Raw genomic sequence first — 25,898 nt, 5'->3', positions numbered from 1 at the left:
TCCCTACTTGCCTTTTTTCAGAAGCTGCTGCTGTTCTTCTGGCTTGAACTCAAAGCATGTCTTAGATATAATCAACTTTCCTGTGGCAGGGCCATGGTGCTCCCACCAGGTGATGTGCTCAATTACCTACATCTGTAAAACAAATGCCTCATTTTGCCAGAGAGGCAGGAGGAGGCCACCATTTTATCTTCAAATCCAAGAGGAGCTGCTCCCACGTGACGCACAAATGAAATTCATGCCATGCAAACCCAGTGTTTTCAGGATGACACCCCAGACGAGTTTCAGTGCAATAAGTGAGGTACCTGCACAAGTTATTTATACCAGTGTAAGATGTGGCTGACTCACCAAAAGGACGTTTCACCAAACCAAGGCAGGAGAGATGATAGGCTTTAGTACAAGATTTCCTGTCACACAACACCAGCTGGCCTCCATCACCACAACGGAAACAATCATCTTCAGATTCTTTCTTCCCTTCATTTTTCGTTCTGCGTCTCCGTGTTCTCTTTTTGGTCTTTTTGCCTTTTTCTTCTGAGGCATTAGTGGAAGAATTCTAAAAGAGTAAGATATAAATCTGTAAATGCCAGTTTTGCACAGGAAAAATGTTACACAACCCTGCCAAGCTGTTGGCACACCTGGCAGACCGTGCAGAGAGCCAAGAACTTGACTTGGGGCAGACCTGCCCAGTGCTTCACTGTACTGATCTGTGTTGACAAAAATCCTACACTGACCCTTGAGAAAAGTCATCCTGAAACCAGATCTTCTCCCTGCAGGACCTTCCTACTGAAAAAAAACATTCATTTTCTTGTCACTGACAAAAGGTCTTCCAATTTCCAGTCTAATCTACTTGTGGCTAATTTACCCTCATTATGTCTTGCACCACCAATCACTTCAATATCCATTTTTGTCTTCCAGTTGTGAATACTCAAGCTGGAATTACTAAAACCTGCCCCCATTTTTCTTTGAGGAACAGACAGCAGTACTTCAGGAAGTGTAGTTAACGACAGAAAGAATATACCAAACTTTATCCCTATTTTAATCTGACTTCAATTCTGTGCTGTATGCACAGAAGCAGCTTTCAAATTCTGCATGCACATTAACTCTTCTTCACCAAATAATATAAAATTTTGGATGATTTTTCAACATCCCTACCATCACTCCCTCCCTCTAACCCCAGTAATCACTATCTACTTTCTTTTAAATTAGCCCATTCTTTCTACCAATGCAGACAGCTCCAAAAAACTAAACTGAAACATTCAATTTCTTCATGGTTGTCTGTGTAAATGTTCACAGGCTTATGTGAAAACTCATTTAAGTCCATCTTTTAACAAACACCAGCTGTGTGGGTTCTGAAGATTCCCAGCCCAGCCTCTGAAGTGGCTGGTACTGAGCAATGTGAAGGACCAGAGCAAAGTGCAGCTTTTCAACATCCACAGGTGGTACTTGTGCCTCCCCCCACACTCCTGTGCCAGCCCTTCAGGAAGCTCATCAACTTCTGCTAGATTACAAGTTTCAAACTAACCTGGACAGGAATCATACAGATCATTTCTTGATATACTATAATTTTTTTCCCACATTCAAAACTCACATTTTTTATTCTTCAGCTCAACTCATTTTTTTAAATTAATCTTTGCAAAATAATCATACTGTAAGGTTTAAATGGGGAAGTATGAACTAGAATGTCAGAATAATCTCCTTGACCACAGTCAGGCACATTCTTAGTCAGTTTGAAGCTTCTACAACCCTTCCCCTGACAAGACTGTCAAAATCTCTTGATGTATTACTTGATATATTACTTACCTTTGGTCTGTCCCCAAGAAATCCACTGCAGTTTGGGGCACCACATTTGCAGACTGTTTTTTCATTGCCCAGACAGTCAAGGTTGTAATTAAAAGTCAGCTCTGTCCCTGGGTGTAAAAAGGACAAGGTAACAAATTCTATCAAAATGATTGCAAACAAATACAGCTGTTGCTATCTGCCTGCTGGTTTGGGACTTGCTTGGTGGTGCATTGTCACAGGATGTTCCCTCTCTTTGCTGCTTATAAGCACTGACAATGATCAACTAGATGCCCATATATTATGATGTCTTTTGCAATTACATTTTAAAATAAATTTGTTTGACTTCACAAAACTGTGCTTGTGTCTGACCTTCACACATATTATATCCATCTATCTATCCAGCTAGATACAGCTATAGATAGATAGGTATGTGTATGAGCATGTGTGTGCACAAACTAGAAAACATATTTCTGAACAGCCTCCTACATCCATCCCTCATGCTTATTATGTTCTTGGAAAATATACATTTGAGAGCTCCAAAACAAAAACTTACTAGGGATACTTGCCCTAGAAGCAAAGAACAAAAAGCAGCCATGAGACTCACAATTAAGAAACACTAAAGTAAAAGGCAGATAACCAAACATCTCCTCTGTGTGCTGAGTCCTCTACAAAAATATTTGTACTGAATCAGTTAAACCATGACTGTCCCACCAACAATTGCACAAAGGTTTTAATTTAGAGAATGAAACCAAAGCGAGCCCGAGCTGATGTACCTGCAGGAATGTCACACACAGCAAAGAGCCCAACACGAGTGTCTCCATTCACTGTCCACTTCAGAGTTTCACAATTTGGTTGGCAGCTGTGATTCATAAACCGGGAATAGTTTCCTTTGGGGCCAGCATCAATAATACGGTCCTGGAGAACAAACCAGCAACAGGATGAAGGGTTTTTCTCTCCCCCCTCACAAAAAAATATTAAAATCATCCATAACTGATTGATTTCAATAGTTGCATTCAGAGCACACAGCCAACTGCTGGTACATGTTGTATTGGAAACTGTAGTGTCCCACATGGCCTGGAGTGTGACACTCCCAAAGCAATACTCATGCTCTAGCTCACGTTTTTCCAGCACCCACCACAGCCACAGGGCAGGATAAGTGTTCTTGTGAGCATTCTGGTGGGCATGTTTAGGAACCCCCTTGCCCAGGAAGCTTCAAAACTCAGCCTCAGTCCTTCACCATTTACTCCGCATTCATGGAGCTGGGAGGCATTTGCAAGGATGGTACTTTATGGTATTTACCAAATGTATGATTACTTCCAGGGATTACCAGTTTCTCATCAGATTTCTTTCCCCAAATCAGCCTAGTTTAAATGAAAACAAGCTCTTGGTAAGCTAAAAACATCCCATTCCTACTAACAACTGCTCTTAAATTTCTATCTCCACCAAATATACCAGACATTAACAAAACAAGACAAAGCTTGAAACTGCCAGAGCTGTTTCTTTGCAGAACTTCTTGAGAAGGCTTTGCTTATTTATGAAGTATTATTTCAGTTTCCTTCTAGCTTATTTTTATAATGCACATGTGTGACTGTCATGCCTATGTGCACACATTTCACTGCATGGCCAGCTCAGCCAGTAATGGCAGTTTTGGCAAGACAGACCCACAATGAGCTTTTATTAATGGCAGTAGGAGTCAAATACATGTTCAGTTCAGATATTTAACACACTGACGTTGAATGTCAGTCTAGTAGAGGAGAGAAATGTGGTTTCACCATTCTGTGGTGGTGCATCCTGTGCAGGAACTCCTCCCTTACAGGACACATGAAAACAGTAGCTGTGGAAATACAGAGCAAGAGCCTTGGGAAAAAGAATGGGATGAAAAAGTTGCAGGACTGGCAGCCAGCTCTTGTTTTTCTCCTAACTAGCTGTCTGGGGACTTATGCAATATAATATAAATAATCTTTAATTCCTGCTGTCCAGGTTCTTCACTTTCTTCTTCTCCTGAGGAAGAAAATACTCAGAGGTGTGCACAGAGGCACAGGTGCTGAATTACTTCAGTGTGTTCATTAATGTGCTGTAATAATTTGCTGTGAATCAATCTGTGGAGGGTTGGCTGGCTACTAACAGAGAGTGCTTTTGGAAAAGAGTTTCTACAAAAGCACAAGCCTAGTTTTGCCATAAACAATGCTAGGGACAGATGGCTGCAAAAAAAAAAAAGCTCTATATAGAACACAGCCTCACAATTCTATTCCACATTCTCTCAAGTGAGAATCTTATTGTTTGTTGCTGAAATTTTAGTAAAAGGATTGTTAACAGCAATTCCTTCCACTGTATCACTACTTTTCTCCCAAATGTTTAAAATTTTCCTTCATTTGAAGACTAGGCAGGTAAGTACTTTGTACTTACAGGTACAGGTAAGCACTGTACTTTATTTCAAGCAACAAAGCACAACCTTATAGACCTTAGTATGTAATTTATTACATAACACAGAACTGAGGAGATTAATAATGAACATGTAGAATGGAGAGAGCAGGCACAGAAGATGCAACCCTGTGAACATGTGAAACTGCAGACTGTCAAAGGCAGCAGAGTGCCCTGCCAAGGTGCTCAATAGGAGATCAAAATAAGGCTGTAAGTAAATAATGGCAAAAACCATCAAGTACCCTACCTTATCAATAGTAAGCATATAGAAGTGGGTGATGTCATTTTCATGTGCATATTTGATTCTTGCCATACACTCCTCTTCATCAATCAGCTCTCCCACATACTCGTTGACAAACTCCCCCTGAAAGACACCAAGGATCACTAGTGAAGTATATCCCAAACCCACAAACGGCATCGCAGGCCACGACTCTCTGCAGGGGAAGGACAATTCCTACCTTTTTAATGTCCCTCTTGGCAACCAGTCCCCAGCCCTTGCCATCGGTTTTGATGATCTTTGTCTCGGGGTACTGGCGCTTGGTGAAGCACTGGTTCTGGCAGCGCTCCCCCGCCGGGCACACCTGCGGGTGGCACTCGTACATCAGCATCCGATTGAGGCACTCCGAGTCAAACCCACAGGGGTTTTCATCCGTGGGCTTGCAGTTGCACTTGGGAATCTCAGATATGTCAGCAGTGTATATCTGCACTTTGCCACAAGGTTTGTTCACCTGATAAATACATTAAAATAGAGCAAATATGGCTTTAGAACAGTTAGTTTTATTGCAAGTGTTACACAGTAGTGGCTGATTTGGTTTTGCACCACTAGATGCTCCAATGAAAGCAAAATTTTACCATCTCATGAATGAAAGCAGTTCCCATCATCATTACAACCTGACCCTATCTCACTGCTCAGCTCAAACCTTTGAGTACCCATTTGCTCAAACTTTACCTTAATATGCTTGTATGGGGGAGGTTTACGTTCACTCTCCTGGGTTTCTTTGGCTTCTCGCTGTAGTTTTATTTCTCGAAATCGAGTTTCAGCTTCTTGCAAAGCTGAAAAAGATTGCAGAATCAACAGAAATGCCAGAAAGAGGATTACTCCCCTCAAACTCACTTGCTCATTCCCATGTGTGTTAAAACAAAGCATTGTCTACTTCTTAGTTCCACCATTTAATTTTCTTCCAAACAATGCTTCTGGAGTGTAACTGTTCTTAATAGATGTATTAATTCCACTCTTTCAGTCTCCTAGTCTGCAAGAGTCTACTCACTTAGTCCTTTTTTTTCAGCTTTCCAGAAAGTAAAAATCATCACATAAAATTTCAGTTAGATGCCAGCCTTTTACAAGACATTAAAATAATGTTTTCATGCAAAGGCAGTAATGGAACTGTTGCCCAGGACACCACAAATTTCGTTAATTCAATATTATAAAACAGAATTTCAAAACCAAGGCTATGTGTGAAGAAACAAAGCATGCATATCCCAGGATTAATTTTGTTTACTTTTAGCTGTGTACCATTTTTGAAGACTTTTCCAATTCCTTTGATCCCTTGGTATCTACTCCCTCTGTCTCCCTCCATGTAAGGGAACACCCGTGCTTGGTGCGTCCAATAGTAATCCTTAGAACCAAAGAAAAACACAGGAAATTCTCCGATTTCATGCTTCATTTTCTGGATATTTGGGGGAACGTTTTTCGGATGGCAAACTTCTGCAGGCCACCATCTAGCACAGAAGTACAAATAAAAAAATACAGCATTTTAGTCAACCTTTTTCTGCAAGAGACGGTTTAACAAAATCACTAGAAACAACATTATTATTATGATTATTATTTCCAAGATCCAAGAGGATTTAAAATCCTTTTGTCCCCTCTCTTAGTAGAGAGTGAGAGAAGACTAGACAAGCAAAGCCTGACACTCAGATCTGTGGGACTTCACCTGCCTGCAAGGTAAGCACAAACACAGGACTCCCTGTGTCTGGGTAGCAAAACCATCGTCTTTACAAAGACCTGCCAATCTTGCAATTGTCAAAGATCAAGCACAGGCTGATAACACCTATTAATGTTTCAAGGATAACGCCCAGCTACCTCTATCTCACTTAAATCCCATTCAAGTGTGAAACACCAACAACCTGAGTGACTGATGCCCCAGCCTGCCAGGGAGTAATTTAGCCAGTTACCAGCTATACCAATTTATTGGCAGACATCTCTGACACGAACAGGGGTTGAAGTTTCATACACTGGAGGCAGAAGTCAGAAGACTCGAGGGGTCCTGTGTGGGTAATGCCTTGGCCAGGAGAGACAGCAAAGCTGCAAGCTTTGAACATGAAGCTTGCAAGGAGGTGAGGTCCCAGCTCAGAGGGGAGTCAGAAATCAGTGTGCAGCAAGGCTGGCCTACAGGAGCAACCAGTTGTATGCTCCTTAGTTAAACCTGCCAGTACTGTAAAACAACACAAATTCCTTCAATCAGACCTGTAATTTCCCAGTTTAACCCAAATAATATCCTGGAAATGGAGCTTCTTGCCCGCCCTGCAGTCGTTGCAGTACCAGCTCCCATCTGGCATTTCGATGTTTAAGCAGTCAGGGTGAAAGGCTGCTGGGCAGGACTCGCAGCACAGCAAACTTCCACCTGCACAGACACAGAAAAAGGAAAAAAGGTTGGAAAACATCAAGATCAAAGTGTAAGTCTTGCATTCCAGACAGCTTAGAAATGATACACATGTGGTAGGTTCAGTTAGAAAATAAATGGTTAAAACACACTGACCCTCAGCAACAAACACAACGCATCACTTGTTGGGTACAGCAGCCAAAAGGTCCTGACTAATCTGAATGCCTGGCAGGCTCAGGTTAGTAACACATACAAAGTGACAAGCAAGCTAGTGATAAAAATGCCAGAATAATGCACAAATTATAATTACTTCGCTGTACTTTAATGACTAAAATATGTTTAACATAGTTTTAATATATATTAACATTCCTATTTAAGAAAAATTGTAACCACAACAGATTTCTCTTATGATTTTGGGTTTTTTTTTCGCCCCCCCTCAGGGGGCAGAAGGAATAAGGCTGTTTGTTTGTTCCATGAATTATCAAATGGAAAGTTGGCTGCAGCTTAAAAGCTGCTATGCTGCATGTTAATTTGTTAACAAATCAGGTACAGTTTCACTGCTACAAGTTTAATCAGCACTATGAATTTTGTGGCTGTCAATAAGGAACAGATTTATTGTACAAGATAAAAAAAAACACCCTTAATTAGTGGCAAACCCAGCAACAACTAATACTGATTCAATTTGCAGTCTGCTGTTAAACTAAAAGCAACTCTTAAAATATTTATGGTGTAATATTACATATTAGCAATAAAGAAACACAAAAAGCTTTAGTACATTGAACACAGGGGAAAGAACAGAAAGGTGTCTCTTGTAAAGAATTAATTGGGCTTCTGGTTGTTGGGTAAAGCCCAAGTAAAAACATATTTTAATAAATTATTTCTGAACAAAAAGGATATTTAAAACCCTGAAGCAGCAAAAGCCAACTTCACATTATAGCATAACCTAACAAAGCCTAACTTAACGTGCCACGTTTGTGACTATTTGCTATGAACAGGTCAGAAAAACAACACTTGGGCTGAGGAACGAAACGCTTTGACGCCGCACTTCTGCAGGAGTTCCCTCCCCGGCCCTTTACCTTTGGAGCACACAAAGCACCAGCTGACATTGACGTGAGCGTGGTGGCTTTTCCCCTTCATGGCAGTGAAGTGGTTGGTGCACACGATGCTGTTGGAGGCGATGACGGCGCATCCCGCGGCGATGCAAACGTCGCCGGCGTGGTACGCGACGGGGCAGCGCACGCAGCGCATCATCTTCCCTGCAAAGCACCACTCAGGTGTCACCCCGGGCCACAGCTGGCCAAGCACAGCGCTGCTCAGCTGCTCTGCACAGAACTGACTCGGCATTTTGGCAAAAATAATGGCAGTGCTGAGACACCCTATATGCACGCACACAAAACCCCAGCCATTGTGTTTGCAACAATACTGAAATTATAAAGGTTTTTAGACAGCCCCACACCCAATTTAAAGCTTTAATTATGCACATCAGGGTAGATCGGCTCTTCCTGAGTCATGCGATTTTGTCTGCAAATGTTGCCCAAAGCTAAAAACTGCACAGAATCAACGTGTCTCCGTGTTCATCGAGCCTTGTTGCAGTGTTTGTACATTCTCAGGTCCTGCCCTCACTGCTCTGCCTCTCTCCTCATCACCTATACATTCTAGATTTCAATCTCTCTTGAGAAGAAAACATGGTTAACTACGGTTAACTGAAAGCTAGTTAAAAAAAGAGCACAAACAAGGTAATTACTAAAGCTGACTAAAACCTACTCTATTACAACTTTTAAAATTAAAAATTCTGAATGAATTGATAGTCCATTTCTGCCTAACAAAACTGCAGCTAGCAGCTCTCAAATGGACACATTCTTTGCCTTAACATACCATAAATAAAATGAATTCATCAGTCATAAAAACAAAAAATGAAACTACCTTTTGAAATTCGTGGATGTGAGGGGTTACTAACATGACAACTGAGGCAGCTGTGGAGAGGACATCGAAACCCCCTGTTCTCGAACACAGTGAGATGAAATTTTTTCACACAAGCTTCGTGGTAGAATTTGCCACAGTGAGACACAACACAGCGTTTCACATCTGCCTTTCTCTCCTTACACACGAAACAGGTGTGCACACCTAGTGGCAAAATGATAAACAGAATGTAATATGCAAACACATGAATTGAAAACACCTCTCTCATGCATTTACGTTATGCACAAGAGAATTGCTTTTGTGGTGTGGAGGAGGTTTTTTTCAACAACTCAATTGCATTACTTGATGCAGCAATCTATTTACTTTAGCTCTTTAGTATTAAATACTGATCTGCTCAGGTACAAATAAAATAAAGCAAACCCATTTGCAGTAAAAGCATACACAACACCCAAAGCCTCACCAATCTGATTTTATGTTCTTATTTATAAGCCTCAGTATGCCAGGACAAGTAGGAATTTTTAGTTTTCAAATTTTCTTAAACCAATGGAACAGAATGATTGTCTTGTCTGTGGTCCTCTGAAATTTGAAGCAGGACCACGAACCAAAGACGACCATCCTCTAATCTTTTTTCTGGACTAGTTGGAAAAGCTGCATTTTGAAGCAGCAGTTCCAACAAGGTTTACTGCATGTACTGAAATGAGCTTATGAGCAAGAACACAAACCTTATGTAAAGTTTTGAGATTAAGAACTTCGAAGAAGTTATTAGAGGATTAAAGCAAATGAAATTAATAGCAATAAGGTAGTCTTTTAATAGGAAAAGCAAAAGACTGATACAGACACACAAAAGACTGAAAAAGAACTTAAAATGTTCCACTTGCTGCTCTTTTTTCTACAATTTTTTAAGTCATTGTGACAGACTTTAAACCTCATCTCTAATTGCACTCAGAAAGCAAATAATCTGCAGTTATTAAGGCAATGGAATTCTGATTAAATTAGCCATGTTGCAAGAGAGTTCTCACTGAAAACAGGATGAACTCTGTAAAACGTGGCACACTTAGCGGTACTCCATGGACTCCCACCCTGTCACGTCCCAAGGGATAAGAAAGGGTTCTCTGAGGATACATACTCTGTCCAGGAGGATGTCCTAGAACAATATGTGTGAAAAGTATAACTTTTTTTTTTTTTTTTTAAATTAATAGAAAGGGACAAACTTGCCTGATGTACATTCACTACAAATGAATTTTCCTGCTGGTCTTCCAGAGAGCCCAAGGCAGCTTACATGAAAAGCTCGATAGCAAAGTCCTTCACACAGCAGGAGATCACCTGTTTTTTCACACAGCTTTTACAACACAAAGGCATTGAATGTTAAAGAAAAGTTCATACGTGGAAAAAAACTGTTTTCTTTATTCCTTTTCATATACTGCTCCTCAAAATATCTTTTCCCAGTGTTGAAATCAAATTTATCAAGTGAAAGATAATTTTACAAGCATCGTCACATGCCCTGGCTTCAAGCTGAAACAGGTAACAGAATCATTAACCCACTAGAAATATCCCTCTCAGACCATGCTTCAGGATTAAATACAATCTGACAGAAAAAAAGGAATAGAAAAAAAGCTGTAAGAAATATTCCCTGAGCACACTGATGCATCTGAGTAGGGTTAAAAAGCATCCTTCCTTTCTTTTTCTTTGGCAAAAGGGAATCAGACCAGTTGGCACAATGATGCCTCTGTGTCTGAGTGGTTAGCAGTGACACATGCATAACTAAAAATGAACTGAACAACAGTGCTGGCAGAATTTGAGGATTACCCAATATTTACAGACAGATATAACCTTATTCCCACTATATACAAAAAATGGAAATGTAACTGCTTGCTCGGTCTCATAGAAACAAATTTGATCTGGACTGTGTTATTTCATAGCCTGAGAGCCCTTCTAGAACAGTCTGAGGAAAGGCTTCTGCTTTCAGTGGCTCCCTGGGCACACACCACAGCAGGGCAGTGCTGCCATCTCTGCTGCACACAGAGCACAAACCCCACTGGGCTGGGCTTCTCCTCTGTGCTAACAGAGAAACCAGCAGCTCTTCTGCATCACCTGACCAATCACCTGGCAACACTCCTGTGCTTCTTCTGAGCTACAAATTATGCTTATCTTACAGGCCTGGAAACTCAAGCAGAAAGGCTAAGTCATTTACTGGAGGTCAAGAAAAAAATAATTAGGTATTAAGAATCCCATTTACTGCCATGGCAACCTCATCACTGACAGACATCTCAGACACACATGATAAACCTGTTTCTGGCCTAATATTGTCATTTTCATATTTAAAAAGACCTTTCCTAGGAAAGCTCGGGAAACACAGCCCAGCTAACGTCTCTCACCTGACACACATATTCTTTTTTTGTTCCCACTCCTCGCTCAGATTTTTTGGATGATATAGACACTTCAGTCTGAGTCTCATCAGCACTTTCATAGGGGGACTCTGAGCGCTCATCTCCTTGGCCATCAGAGATCTGGAGATTAAACACACGTGTTAGAGAAAGCAGGCACAGATGGTCACTTTTGCACAGCATCAGAACTGATGGAAGCACACACACTGCAACTCAGATTAGCAGATTTAGGCACGCTCTTCTGGTTTTGTTTCCCCCACCTTCAAAAAAACCACCTTGATTAAAACCAGAATATGCATTTGTGGAAGTCTCATCAAAAGGATTATACAACAATCCCCCTCACCGGCAGCCAAAACAGAACACCAAAACTTTGCAATATGGCATTTTATTTATACTCAGTTCTAGAATACAGTTAGCAAGAAGTTCCTAGCCATAACACAGGGATATCTTCAAATCCCTTGATTAAAGTCTGAGCGTGTGATTTATGAGAGAGTAACAGTCAATTTTTAAAAAGAAACTTGGTAAATTCCAAGCTGCATATAAAAGTCTCTGACCCAAATATTCTCCAAGGAAGTGTGAACAGCATATAGAAGAGAGGAAGAAAAGAACAAGCAGCTCACAATATGTTTAAGGAACATTACAGTCAACAATAAACTCAAAATACTACAGAAGATAGTCCTGTTAGGGATAAATCTCATATAACAGATCTAGAAGTAGTAAACATGGGGTGTTTTTAAAAATAGTTGTAATTTACTTTAAGAAAACCCATCCTAAGTAACATATTTAAAAGAAAATACAGGGTAGTTTTCAGTTCAATAGAATTTAAGGAGGTTAATGGACAACCAAGTCATTTGTCTCATCTCACATTGCACCAGAAGATGCAGAATTTCATGCTGTTGCCCCCAGATGATACTCAGTGACTTGTGCCTCACTAAATACATTCTCCAGGAGAGGATCACAATTTGGAATTGCAAAAGGAAGCCTTCATTTCTCACTGAGCTCGTTCTAATGGTTATTCACACATACCATCAAAAGTACTGCCTCCTGTCCCTTCTGGGCTGTGGAACTGCAGCTCACAGTGGATGATGCCTTCTCCAGGCATTTCAGCTACATTAAAAGCCCCTTGGAAGCCAACATTTTCCTCCTGTGGAAGCATGCTGCAATTAAGCCTGTTTCAATCCATTTTGTTCCGCCCTCTAATTTTCTCCCCAGGGGACTTTTTCCAGCATCTAGAGCATTTTAGTGGGGTTTCTCTAATCCTTTTCTGTGCTTTAAAAAGGTTGTTGAAAAATCAAGCATGAGAACTGGAGGCAATAACCCATTACAAGTCTTGTAAGTACCATATCCAAAGCAAGCCAACATGATACCACTCTTCTCCACTTCTGTTCTGCTGTGCAAGAATCTCCCCAAGCCTCTTCAATACAGCACTGAAAGTCACTCTGACTTGCTGTGCTATTTAGAGACCATTTTTGCCAATAGCCATCTGTCAGGACACAGACACCTCACTTCATATGAAGAATTTACTCTCTATTTTCAGACACAGAATCTCGTATTTATCTACAGTAAACCACCTTTTCCTCAAAATGGCTCAGCTACATGCTGAAGACAGCTACGTGCAATCTCCTTATCAACCAATCCATGTAATGTGCAAATTTATTAGAGATGATTATTTTGAAATCAGAAAGAAAAATGTAAGACCAAACCAGATCTAGATTTAGTTTTTATAAAATCCCTTTAGAAACACTGGTTTTGAGTGATTAATTCTCACTGCTGCTGCCATTCCTCCATTTAACATTTGCTTTCCTTGATCATGTCTAAAAATATTTATAAATTGAATCAGACAGTTGTTGGTTGGTTGGTGGGGTTTTTTTACCCATATTACTTGCAAGGTATAAATTCATTTCCTCTGTGCAAATTCATACCTCCACTTCACCTATGAAAATTTCTACAACTGGAGTGATTTGGAGATTCTGCCCGACCATTCCCTAAGTGGTTAAAAGAAACTGCAGGTAAAATCATTGCTTTGTTTAGGCACCAGGAAATCTCTGTCTCCTGGAAGGAGCTGTGAAATAGTGAACTGCAAAATTCTTGCTGGAGAGGGGCAGATAAAGGAAGGCAGTGTGGGAGCATGGCAGAAACATGAACCCAATTTCCCTTATGGTTTAAGTAAACTTACACACATGCTTATTTCTGTTTAAACTATTCCCACAGAAACATTAATTAGTGGAAGCAGCGCACTGCTCTAACATTTTTAGTACCTAATTATGTTCTTGTTTGAACTAGCCAGAATTAGTCATGGTTAGAAAAGAGAAAAGGAAAAATAAGCTGGAAGGTCTTAGATCCGCATTTCCTTTCCACTTAAAAAGAAAACAGAACAAAACAAAGCAAAGCAAAGCAAAACAAGCAGTGTTGCTGTAGCCTGACACTGAGCTTCCCACCTTTCCCCCACAAAACACCTAAACCCAGAGAAAACCCATTTGTGCAGCACCCCTTGAGTTAACACAGCAGCAAGAGCTGCAGAGCCTGGCCCTTGAGGAAGGTGCTCCTCTTCCCTCTGCTCACTGCTTTTGAAAACAGAGCAGAGAAACAGAACATACCCAGTGATAAATATATTTAGTTAAGAGAATGAGTCAAAGCAATGTATCCCAAGATTTCCCTTGGTTTATACACTCCGTTCAACCAAATGACACAGGCCTCTATATGGAAAGGGAACCCAACTGGCAGAGGCAGTTTTTCAGAATCCCCCTAGATATGGCTGACAAAATCCCAGCCTTTGTGAACCTCAGGCTGATATCAATTTTCCTACAGAATGGAGCTTTTACTGCCTCAGAATGAATGCATCAGCCCTTTATTTAAATTAAATGGTTACTGAGCCAAAAAAAGGAGCAGTGCTGGCAAGAATCAAACCCGACATCACAAATGCAACCACAAAAGCCAAATTCTATCAGCCCATTTCAAGAGAAAACTTGGCAATTTACTTCCACCTGGAGATTACTGCCAGGTTTCAAGCACAAATACCAACACACGGAGCATGAACAAAACACCCTCAGTTCATCAAATGAATGGCTACCAGGCTGAGAGTATCTCTCAAAATCTCTCCTTTACAGCTGTCGGGAGTCTCACACACTTTACAAATCAAATGCTCTATAAAGCACCAGTTTTGTATTACACAGACAAGACCAGATACCTGCTCATGGCTCTCTCTACTCCCGTGAGCCACTCCATGCACAAGCAGCTCGGTGATACAGCCCTGTGGCCTGGTGCAGGCTGCAGAACCTCTTCATCCATGCCACCATGACCAGAGGTTTAACCATCCTCTCCAACAGCCAGAATCCACACACAGCTCACACACACTTCACCAGCACATTTCACAGCTTAGGGCCCTAATGAAAGGGAAGAGTAGCAGATTTCCTGTCGTAAGAAAGGGATGCATGTCTTTAGGATAATTTATTTGGACCCTTATTTGTATCTTGCAGAAGGTGGCCCATTGTCTAGCAGACATCTTTGAGTAAAGCTCCCTCTATGAAGAGAACTGGAATTCAACACCTCAGCTCCTGCAGTTATCCCAGAGCAGCCAATAGAAATATTAGGGAAGTAAAAGAGCATCTGTTCCTTGAGGCCTGTGGAGAAGAGGCTGAGACAACCCTTCATCCAGTGTTCCTCAGAAATGATCCAGAACCTAAGAGAGGAACAGCATGAGGTGGTTGGGAAAACTGTATCTGTACCCCCAGCAAGCTGCAGCAGCCCTAACAGGTTCTGATTCATCTGGGGGGCTGAGTTTGGCAATTAAAATACGTGTCAATTGAAACAGTCACTAAGTAAAGATGATTTAAAAGAAGATTGGTAGAAATCAGCTCATGCTGACGTGACACAGCCACCTCTGCAATGAAACATAACACTTCTGTGGAAGTTTTTAACAGTTCACATACCAGAGCCCAAAACAACCTTCAATACAAATCTGGACAGGTTTGGGGGGGGTTTGTTACTTTACTTGTTAAGTTACAAATATACATCTTTTCCTTGTAATCATACCAGAGCTTCTCTTGTCCTTATTTTTGTAATATAATCCTCCTAACAAAGAAAATGGTATATAATTAACTCTTCTGAAATTCAGGCTGAAGTTCAAAGTAACCAACCTTTAGATTAGTGGCAAAACCTGTTAATTGGCAATTTGTAGCCATTTTATCCTGCTTTACATTTGGAGTAATTTCTTATTTCTCTAAAGGCAAAGGACTGTTTTAAAAAGCATAAATTTAGGGAGGGGAAAAAGCCAAGGCTATTCACTTCGGACTTTCAGCAAGTGTCAAGTTTCTGCACTCAAATTGTACCTGAACTCTGCCACCATCTCCTCTTTAGCAGTTACTGCTGCTGTGACATGGAAGCCACCCCTCCTTTGCTGAGGTAAGGATCAGTGCAAGCACCATCAGCCCTCCCATACTGCACATCAGTCAGGCTTTCCTTCCCACTTCCTTCAATTACTGAACATCAACATTATTTTGTGAGGACTCGCCTGCAGAGGCTTTCACACTTCACTGCCTGAACACTGAGCAAGAGTGGTATTTCAGAAATCAAATGCAGCTCTTTCTACTGGAAACTCTGCACCTGCATACACAAGTGAGAAAAAGGGAGGAGAACAGCCTAAAAACCAATTAATGCTCTTCATGTGGAGCAGGCCAGAACTGACTTCAGGGGTTAGTGAGGTTCCAAATACCATTACCACTCACAGAAATGACCAATTTCCCATCAGGCTCCCAAGGCAATCCTTCCTTTCCCACGTGTCTCAGTCATTATTCACTACTTACACATATAAAACTCAAAAGGGAACATGCAGGGACACATTATTGCATTGTTCCAAGTTCCCCATAGCTTTATTATTGAAAAAATACTTAACTACTGAGTCAAACTGGGACAAAGTTTTGGCATCTCTGTAAATTCTTTGGGTTTAGTATTGTATTTTTACCCATCAAAAGACAGAAATTGTAGCAACGGGTCATGAAACAACTGGGTTTACTCATCTCAAGATATTTTGAGCATGCATTTTATACTACTACTGTATTTCTGGAACAGTTACTCAGGTCCACAACAGTAGTGGGATCAGCATATAAAGACTTCAAATCCCCCAAAGTATTTTTAATTTTCTTTTGAACTATATGCTAAAATTCCCTGTTCACAATAACCAAAAGAAGTGCTCAAAGGATTCTTTCTGACAAACGTCAACCTATTTTTAGAAAGACTATGTAACAATGCTTGCAAAAGCCATCTTCAGCATTATTTCATAACTGAGTGAACATGCCTTGCATACTGCAATATTTGCTGTACAAAGTCAGATTACATTAGCAAGCGTTGCTGAACACTGGGTAACTGTTTAACTGCTAAACATAAGGATGGGATTCACTTTTTCTTCCTGCTTCCTGGACTACTTTTACCTGTTATGTGCAAAAGGGACCTACATGTGCATACGGATGCAAGGACTGTTGGTGGAATAATAGAGTTTCCTTGGCATGACTATTTAGAGTAAATAAGTGTTTGGTTTTCACAGAGGTTGCCAAGCAGGCTTAGAGGAGGAAATGTCTGCAACTCTACACAATAGTTACCATAAGAAAACACACTAGAGCACTGAAAGGAATTAAACTGAGTCAGCTATGTGCATTTTCTGAGTTTATATGTTTATATTCTTAATTTTATCTTTTGTCTGAAGCATTCTAAAATGATTAAGGGGGGACAGGCAGGAAGTCAATTTAACAGAAGACTCTATACACAGATTTTGTGTACAGAATCACTTCTCAATGTTTTCCTCCTGCAAGACTTCCTCCAGCTGTGACAGGAGTCCTGCAGCTGCAACACCGAGTCCGAGTTAACTGCACAGCTCACTGCACCACCAGCTAAAGGTGAAAGGACAAGCACTGACATAGGGAAATATTTCTCACAGTACTTCTAAATACTGAATCCAGTTCTACTACAATTTGTAAAGCATTTTTTACAATCAGGTGCCTGATTCCAGTCTCAGCCACACACCTCAGCAAAAATGCAAGGCAATTCTTCATTCCCTCTGGCTTTTTACAATGAAGAGTTAAATGCTAGCTGGTATGTACACACAGCTTGCATATTTCTAGAACCACGTGGGTGAACTTTGCAAATGGCATTGTTCCTTCCATATCTGGGTGGCTGAAATGTCACTTATTTTTTTAGGAAAAAAAAAAAGGTAAGTGATATATTCTCAGCTGGCATCCAATCATATTGATACATGATATAAGCTGTGAAAGGATAGACTGGAATTTAAAAATTCAAATCATGCTGTGGTTCAAAGAAACAGATGAAGTCAAATACTGATGTAGACATTTGCTCCACCCACTTGAATAAAATTTTTTTTTCTCTCCACTTAAAATTGTCTCCTTCCTTTCAGACAGCTCCAAAATCAGAGTAAATACCAGAGCCAGCAAAATCACTGCTCTGTAATTTCAAAGAAAAAAGGTTCAGAAATTCTAGGTCTGAAAATAAAATGTCCGTACTCATGCCATCTGGAGCCTGGGAATTTAAGAAGTTATGACAGTAAGAACAAAAGAATTCAAACGTTCTGCTTGATCAGCTGGTGACGTGGCTATTAAATGTGCCTTTTGTTTTAGATTTACAATTAAGTCTTCATTTTAAACAGCTGATCAAAGAAAGCATCCTTGCTGGCTCAGTGTTATCCTAGGAGGTGGGGAGGGGGTCATGGTGTGTCTTTTTTCCTTCCCTTGAAGTCCTTCCTGGCTAAAGGCTGTCCTCAAGGACCAGCATCAGTATTTGCTAAGGCAAAAACTTCTGTCTCATGGAGCAGAATCAAATCCCAAATATTATTCACTGTGTGTTGGCAATTGCACACTGAACAACAACACTCTGTGCTCATCAGCTTCCCTGGGACTTCCCCTCTCCTAGATCCAATTCAGACAAGGTTTTCCTGCCATGCTTGAAGGCTCAAAATGAATTTGGAAATTTAGATTGAAGAAGTTGTTACCATTTGAGCATCTATGGTGCCTACACTGGAACAGACTTCAACAGTTGCTACTCCACCAGTCACACGCCTCTTTAGACTTTTCCAGCTACCAAAGTGCAACTTCTGTTCAAAAAGATTTCTTCTTCAGAAAACTCACTTTATCAATTAATTCTGTCTAATAAAAGCCCTTCTTGTATTACTCACATATGCTTGTGTAGCAGCCTTCTTAAGCCTTAGGAATACAAGCTTTGGTCTTAGTCATTCAAGACAACGATGTTCTTCTGTCACGTTCTGTTTAAGCAGTAACAAAAACAACTAAAGGGCAAATTTTCTGAGATCCAAAGAAGGCAACCCCTCCCACTTCCCACTGGTTTACTTGAGCATCACTTGCTTTATAATGCAGGCTGTAGGACATCAAAAGGAAACACACCCCACTATGTACACTCATCTTAAAGCTAGGGGTATATAAAATGAAAACAAAGCATGGCAGGAAATTATTTCCTCATGCTTGCTTGGCAGGCAAGTCTCCTCCAGTGCAGAAGCAGCAGGATCCATAAAAGAAAGGGCCCACAAAGAGTGACCTGCACCTTTTACAGGGATGTCTTAAGCAGCATCCTCTCTCAGGTCACCTGCCATTATATATATTACCATCATATGATATTAACATATCATATGCAAAAGATACACAGCATCTTTTCACAGGCAATTAAAGAGGCACATCTTCATGAGCTCTGAATGCTCTTGCCCACTAAGTTTCACTTTCCTTAATACTCAGGACACAGCTACAATCTCAGACTTCCTGACAAGACTTTAGAGTCAGTGATTTCTACGCCACAGTCACCCAGAAGGAAGTGGGCTGGGCTGGCTAAGAGCTCTCTCTATAAAGCTTGGAGTATACATGTTCTGATAAATAAACTCTTCCACCTTTCCAACAGATAAAACCCAACTGCATATTGTTTTCTTAAAAGCTGAGCAGCTAGAGGGTTGGGTTTTTCTTGTTTTCTTTTTTTTTTACCCTAAGAACAACTTAAGTAAGAGTAAGTCAATAAGCAACATACAAACAGGTCAGGCTGTATTCAAAAGACAATCTATCGTGCACCCACACAGAGACAGAAAAACTGACAGAGCCAATTGAGTTACAGTTAACATTTCCTTTATTTCATATAAGAATTCCTGAACTGAATGAAGAGTGATATTTTGGCCCATACTGCTAGACTAGATAAATTCTTTAAGTATGCGGTGCCACAGTGTACACAGTACTATAATAGCAAAAAAAAAGACAGCCTGGGACAAGTTTCATTTTTATTATTAGCAGGAGTTAGACGTTTCAGATAAGGATATTATGCATTTCTGAATTTGCCTGGAAAGTTAATTAAAACTATGAGAACATTTTAAAACAGTATAAAATTGCCTACAGATACTCATGATAGTTTGGTAGGGGATGCAGAATAAAAACCTACATCATGTAAACATTCAGTTAACAGATTCTCTGCACTCTGAAGCCTAAGTAACACACAAGAGGAGAATAACACAAGAAAATTAATTTTCTACACAGAATGTGCTGTCAAAGAACAAAAGTGAAGCTTTGAACTTTTTTCCATGTGAAAATAGAACCATTGTAACAAAACTGTATGGTCTGTTGGGTGATGCAGGTCATGTAAAATGGCAGAGGCTTTAGCAGAGGTTTAGCAAGGAACAAGTCCAACTACTTGCAGTGTTCCATAAAAATGCACACCTGACTGCTTACTGGTGCTTTCAAAAAAAGGGGGAAAAAAAATCATAGGCATACAGAAACAAACACAGGAAACAACTGTCTGCTACGTCACAGGATGTAAGGCGGCACTATATATTAAGTTATCCTTAAGCAGTGGTTAGAAAAGAGAATTATATTTGCAGGAAGCTTGAATGAAATGCTAGAAGCACAGTGATTTTGTTTAACAACCTGCAAGGTCAATGGCAACTGCTTTTTCTTTAGATCAGTAGTTTGTTTAAAATAACATGAATTCCCTTCTTCCTTCCTTCCTGTTCTTAGGACCAAAAAGTCAGTTATTTTCACCTTCAGTAGGAGTTTTTAGTTGCATATTCTAGGACAACTAGACTCCAGGGTTGACAAATGGAGCTGATGAACTTTTTGAGTTGCAAGCTGTGCATGTCTCATGACTGCCTCCTCAAGCAAACACCTTACCTTTTAAGAGCTGTACGTGTTTTCTCCTTTGTGTATACATGCTAATGTCCATTAAAAATGCAGATAAATGAAATCTGTCTCAAATCACTAATGAGAAAAAAAATCCACTGTTTAATGTGCAGAAAAAGAGCATTAAGGCTTGCATTATTGTAATTTGCATTGTTAGGCCTTGGAAACACAAGAATTTGTAGCTATAACCAGGAACTGAGTTTGTTTTGACACTGGTTGTTACAGAAGGAAGAAAGAATTCCTCTAAGGAAGGTGTGATGAAATTAAAATAAAAGCACCTCTTCAAATCTTTCCCAGGCTTCTTTAAGCTGCCATCTGCTGGTCAGCTCAGACTCGAGGGTGTGATGAACAACAGGCTGGCTAACTTAGAGAGTATTACATGTGCTTTATTTTGTCCTCTCTTAGGAAAAGATTACAGTTTCTTTGACAAAGTTTGTAAGCAGCACCTTCGGTCTGCACGATACTTTGATACTTATCTGCTGTCAACAAATTCATCCAGTTTAATGAAGCCAGACAATAATCACAAAAATTGATTGAAAAGCTAAAGCAGATATGTTTCATGCAAACATACCAAGTGTGCCAATAATCCAGCAGTAATGGTAATGTAAAGTCTTTTTTATTTATTAAAAAAATACTGATTACACTCTTACTGGCACCTACTACATTATTGGGGGGGGGGGGGGACGGCCAAGGTTAAAAAAGAAATTAAAATACACCATCTGCATCTCTTCTCACAAATATGTGCTTTTGGATGCTTACACCAAGTCTTACATAGCCAGTAAAAAACCACTCTGAGCTTTTGCAGACTCCAAAGTGTTAGAGTATCTTTTTCACATCTGGCCCTACCAGTTGCTCATTGAGAATTATATTTCAACAAAATCATATTTCACATAACTGACTTGAGTCAAGTGCCTAGAAGTAAAATTATTTTGTTTTAAAATTAAATGCAGGTATGAAATTCATTTATTCCTGTATAAACACTTCACTGCTTCTGTCCACCCCTCTTAAAACAACTTCAAAGCCCAATTTTTTGAAGGGAGTGAACCTTTAATCACTAATATGTCACATCTATAAATCTGTTTGAACAAGTCCACACTCCCACTCTTATCTCCCTTCCCAAAGTAATTTATCAACTGAAAATTTGGCCTTGTCTGATTTTATAGTATTTCAAATAAACTCCATTTTAAAAATATCCCCTTATAACAACAAAAATTGTTCAAAATATTTTTTAAAATGTCAAATAAGATGCATCTTTCAAACAAGAAAGAACTGAGCACATCTTTCCTAGAACCTGGTTGTAAAGGACAGACATTTAAGAGATGTGTAGCTAACAACAGTTCTTGACAAATAACAGTCACATCCAGGTTCCATTCTGGAACAAGCTGTTCACAAAGAGTATGGAAGAAAAAGAAAGAAGAAGGGGGAAAAAAAGACCAGAATCCTCATCTATACACCCTGTGGAGATGTATGTGCTTGAAGAATACAGAGAATTTTTCCTATACTTGTTAAGAGAGCACCTAAACCAACACTTAGAAGTATTATAGTGAACACAGAAATGTGAAAGTTAATCATTAAATCTATTTAAAGTTGAGAAGAATTACATCCTACTCAATTAGCTGTGCAAGGCTTTCATCATTACCTGCCTGTGTTTATTTTTAAAAAACTTTCCCTTAGTACTGGGAAAGTTTCTCTCCAGATGAATGCTCTCAGGACACACACATATTTAGCTGTTTAGACAAGTGCTAAATAAAAATACAAAAGGGGGAAAAAAACTTTTAAGAGCCACCCACACAATCCAGAATTCCTGTCTTTCCTTGCTTTGTAGAGTAGGTCAATATTAATTTCTGAAACACATGCCTGACATTTTTGTTTTATTTAACAGCAAAAATATATTTAATATAGGAAACAAACTGGGCCCAATCCTTAGCTGGTCCAAGTTCAGGTCAGTGATTTAAATCAATCCAAGGATTTAATTTAGTCCATTAATCTACTTCCCCCTGCACCCAGTCCCCAAAAATTATTTAACAAGGTGTGTTTTCTGCTATGCTGTTTGGGACTTGTTTTTGTTTTGTTTTGGTTTTAATTTTAACCCTTTGAAAACAATTAATTCACTTTCTAGTTTGTGTATCTGTGGTCTGCAAGCAGTGTATAAAGGTAATTTTTCTCAGACCTTTTACTGTTCAGCAATAGCTGGGTAAATTAGTGCTAAGTTTTAGAATTTCCATCTCAGCCATATGTAAGATACAACCATATCCTTGCTTACATATGAACCATTATGTTACAACCCACAATCCTAGAAAAAAAGAGTCTTTTGTTAAGAAAGACTTCTGGATAATTCATTTTATAATCATAATCTCGAGAAAGAGAAGAATCTTTCTCCTGAGTGCACAATATTTAGAGATGCATATTTTGAGTCAAAACCCCCCTGATTTTTCCTTAAACTACTCTGGTTGAATAGAGTCCCAAATAGACCATTACACAGCAAGTCCTACCAGCAAAAGCAACCCAGTAGAAGCTGGTAAGCCAAAAGATGGGAGTCTCTCAATTGAGAAAACAAAGTAAGTATTACTTTATATGGCTGCTGCTATGGACATTATTTCCTGTAGGACCTCCTTTGCTTGTTTTATTGGGGTACAGGAGGGAGTATTTATTGAGGTTTTTTAGTTAAAATGTTTTTCCAGTTACAGTTAAGATATACAGCCATTAACATGCAATCTTTTTCCCCTACCCAAAGGTACACTGTTTACTGAACATTGCCTAGATATTTTAACTGCATTCATTACAGCACCTCATGCATTTGTTAGGGGAGATGAAAGTCTCTAGGAGAGCTGGAAGCCCTATTCCCTTGTTAGCAGGCAAGTATTTCCTCTACAGTTTCTGTAACACAGACTGGGTGAAGCTTGTCTATGGATATTTTACTAAATCCTACCAACTACGGATCCAAACCCACCTGCAAAACAGCATGCATACTTCACCCTCATGCTGCCACTCTTTGGCTGATTGGTTTTAACAGTGTAGATGACTTGGGGAATGGTTTAATGGATTGTATGAATGCACTTCTGGTACCTACATTTCATTTATTGTATGTCAACTGAGAAAAATTACAGTTTCAAATATGCAGAGCTAAGACTATGATTAGCAAGTATCAAAAAGATACATCTTTCACTGCCTGTTTAACTCTACTGGGGTTGGAGCTATTTGCATCACAGAGAAATAGCACTAAAACAGCCTGAAAACTAATCTGAGTTAAAAGGGGCTCTGCTCAGAAAACTGTCCAGTTCTAGATCAAACAGAGGATTAGGAAATTTGCTTTGATATAAAAGCTATGGCAACATGACAATATTGAGTTACATAATGTAACTAATGTAGTACACTTACATAAAAGTCTGTAGAAGAAAATACAGAACACACTGGCATTTTACTTTGCCTCTAATAGAAGGTTACAATTCTAAAACGTTGTTGGTAAATACATTAAAAACCACAATAATATCTCGACGTCCCCAAATCAGACGTTTGTGTTACAATAAATGATTGCAATGCACACAGTAACAGGTTTCACAGAGGCCAAAACTGTAACTTGTCTAGAGCACCAACGTTAGAGAATTCGCCTTTGATTTTTGCTTTTTTGTTCTTTTTTAAACAAGATTCACACCTGATAATTTCTGTAATTAAATGGCTGTGTGCAAACACCACTATTTTTTTACCTCATTCTCAGTTAAGGAAGCTGAAGGAGATGAACTCTTGCTAAAAGCAAGAGTTGAAGATTCTGCTGCTGAAGCCCGATTTCGCTTCTTCAGAGGTTTACATGCATCAGACAGATTTTTCGTTGCTGTAAAATAATTTTGGTTTACAAAGTGAAGTTTGGAACTTTAAAATGTTATCTCCCTGAAGCCATTTAAAATATTCCTTCAGATACAGGAAGGAATTATTTAGGTACGTCTTCTGGGCACCTACATAGGACTGAGTGAACATGAAGCTTCTGAAGCCATGTATTTCAGCTTGATTTTAAAACTAAAGGTTTCCATTAATCAAGTATGTGCTAAGAAATGTTTTCCCATTTTTTATAGTCTCATTTTCTGTTAAAATCAAAGTATCTTGTGACTTAAGACCTCTTTAAAGCAGAGGTAACAGTTATATGAGAAGGCTTACATGAGCTCATCACAATCTGAGTACCACTAACACTTTTTAAGAGAAAATTTATATGCAGGAGCCAAGTACCACACATGAGCTATGGCACATCACCACCTCTACACCGTGCAGGACTTGCTGAAGCTCGCTTGTCTTTGGCAAATCACTGTAACACACCTGCAGAGACATGCTCTGATAGCAGTTACCTTCAACTTGAGCATCATTAACAAGTCTGACTTTGGTGTTTTGATCCAAGGTTGTACAGAATTCCCTCTCATGCTCCACACTGCCTCCCATCAAGCACCAATTCGAAGGACTAAAACCCCAAAGTACCTGATGACACTGATGGCCACTGCACTTGTTTTACCGGGGCAGTGCCGTGGGCAAGCAGGAGCAGCAGGTTTGTTCCCTGCTCACCAAGATCTTGGGCACCAGCTTTAATCTGGTGCCATCCCACGGGGAACTTGTGAACTGCTGCTCCCAGCCAGCAATGCACAACTTCAGTCCAGGAGCTGCAGGAGGGCAGTGAAGGAACAGGGCTCCCCCCCAGCTGTGGCACAGTGCCTGCAGCTGCTCACTGAGTCAGCAGAATTTAGCTGGCTGCCTCAGAAAACCTGGGCATTTGAAAATTATTTAATTGAAAAAGGTACATTAAAACTTATTCTGACCACATTACCTGACTGGTTCTTTTGTGAAGAGGAGGTTTCTGTGACCTTAGAAGAGTTTGTTTTTGCTGTTTTGTCATTGCTTGTCTCCCTCTGTCACAAAAAAAAATATGAAAAAATAAAAAAACTCCTAATTTATGAGTGGTTGGATACAACTGGCAATTAGTTCTGGATTTATGTTATTAAAAAGAAAGTGTTTCTACAAATATCTGAATGGTACTTTAGTTAAACTCATTTACAGCACAGGGTACAAACCCATAAACAAATTAGAAATATTAAAGAACACAGTACTTCAGCATCCCACTTATCCATCCCAAATTCAGCATATCAAAAGGGGGCGTGCTAAACACAAAACTTGTAAATTATCCTTACTGCACTTTGTACAAACTGGTCAAATTAAAACCTTTAATTGCTAAAGGTAAATTGCAGAATTAGTATAGAAATTTGATAGCAAACCCTGTGCAGAAATCTAAGTCTCAGAGAGGCTTGCTTCCAACTCTACAGCTTATAGCAGTGCCATTTTTTAAATTACTATGGTTAAGATTGTTTCAGCATTTCCAAAATAAAACCCCTATTTTCAAGGGAGAATGAACATCACCTAAATTTGCTCCAGATTGAGAATTCATTATTAAAAATTAAGGCAAAAAACTGGGGAAGTTTTAATCAAATCTTTGTCAAAATTAAAACGCTGCTCCTTACACATGCCACTATTTTTTTTCCATTTCTTATGTTACAAATTCATTCAAATTACTAAAACTGTAGCCTAGAATACTTAACCCTGACACATGCTCACCTGATTAATAAGCACAACTCTACTGAACAGAAAGCTTTACACAC

General features: G+C 39.6%; 1 protein-coding gene across 7 annotated transcripts in view; it reads right to left on the bottom strand.

The window, feature by feature from the left end:
* NSD2 (nuclear receptor binding SET domain protein 2) overlaps positions 1-25,898 on the bottom strand; it is a 97,235-nt gene that overhangs the window by 2,958 nt on the left and 68,379 nt on the right. For 6 of the 7 annotated variants that reach the window (XM_030270573.4, XM_072927934.1, XM_072927933.1 and 3 more), the window contains 14 exons: positions 25,073-25,154; positions 23,973-24,097; positions 11,093-11,224; positions 9,933-10,056; positions 8,721-8,921; positions 7,874-8,053; positions 6,662-6,818; positions 5,711-5,916; positions 5,147-5,250; positions 4,656-4,925; positions 4,445-4,561; positions 2,550-2,691; positions 1,798-1,904; positions 346-550 (listed from right to left, as the gene is read on the bottom strand). In XM_030270573.4, the coding sequence (XP_030126433.1) occupies positions 346-550; positions 1,798-1,904; positions 2,550-2,691; positions 4,445-4,561; positions 4,656-4,925; positions 5,147-5,250; positions 5,711-5,916; positions 6,662-6,818; positions 7,874-8,053; positions 8,721-8,921; positions 9,933-10,056; positions 11,093-11,224; positions 23,973-24,097; positions 25,073-25,154 (2,152 nt within the window). The remainder of the gene's footprint in view (positions 1-345; positions 551-1,797; positions 1,905-2,549; positions 2,692-4,444; positions 4,562-4,655; positions 4,926-5,146; positions 5,251-5,710; positions 5,917-6,661; positions 6,819-7,873; positions 8,054-8,720; positions 8,922-9,932; positions 10,057-11,092; positions 11,225-23,972; positions 24,098-25,072; positions 25,155-25,898) is intronic. The other variant, XM_030270576.4, reaches the window with a different exon arrangement.

Source organism: Taeniopygia guttata, chromosome 4 (assembly GCF_048771995.1).
Source record: "Taeniopygia guttata chromosome 4, bTaeGut7.mat, whole genome shotgun sequence".
Taxonomy (NCBI): domain Eukaryota; kingdom Metazoa; phylum Chordata; class Aves; order Passeriformes; family Estrildidae; genus Taeniopygia; species Taeniopygia guttata.
The sequence above is the reverse complement of the archived record's forward strand: the minus strand, read 5'-3'. Positions and strand labels throughout refer to the sequence as shown.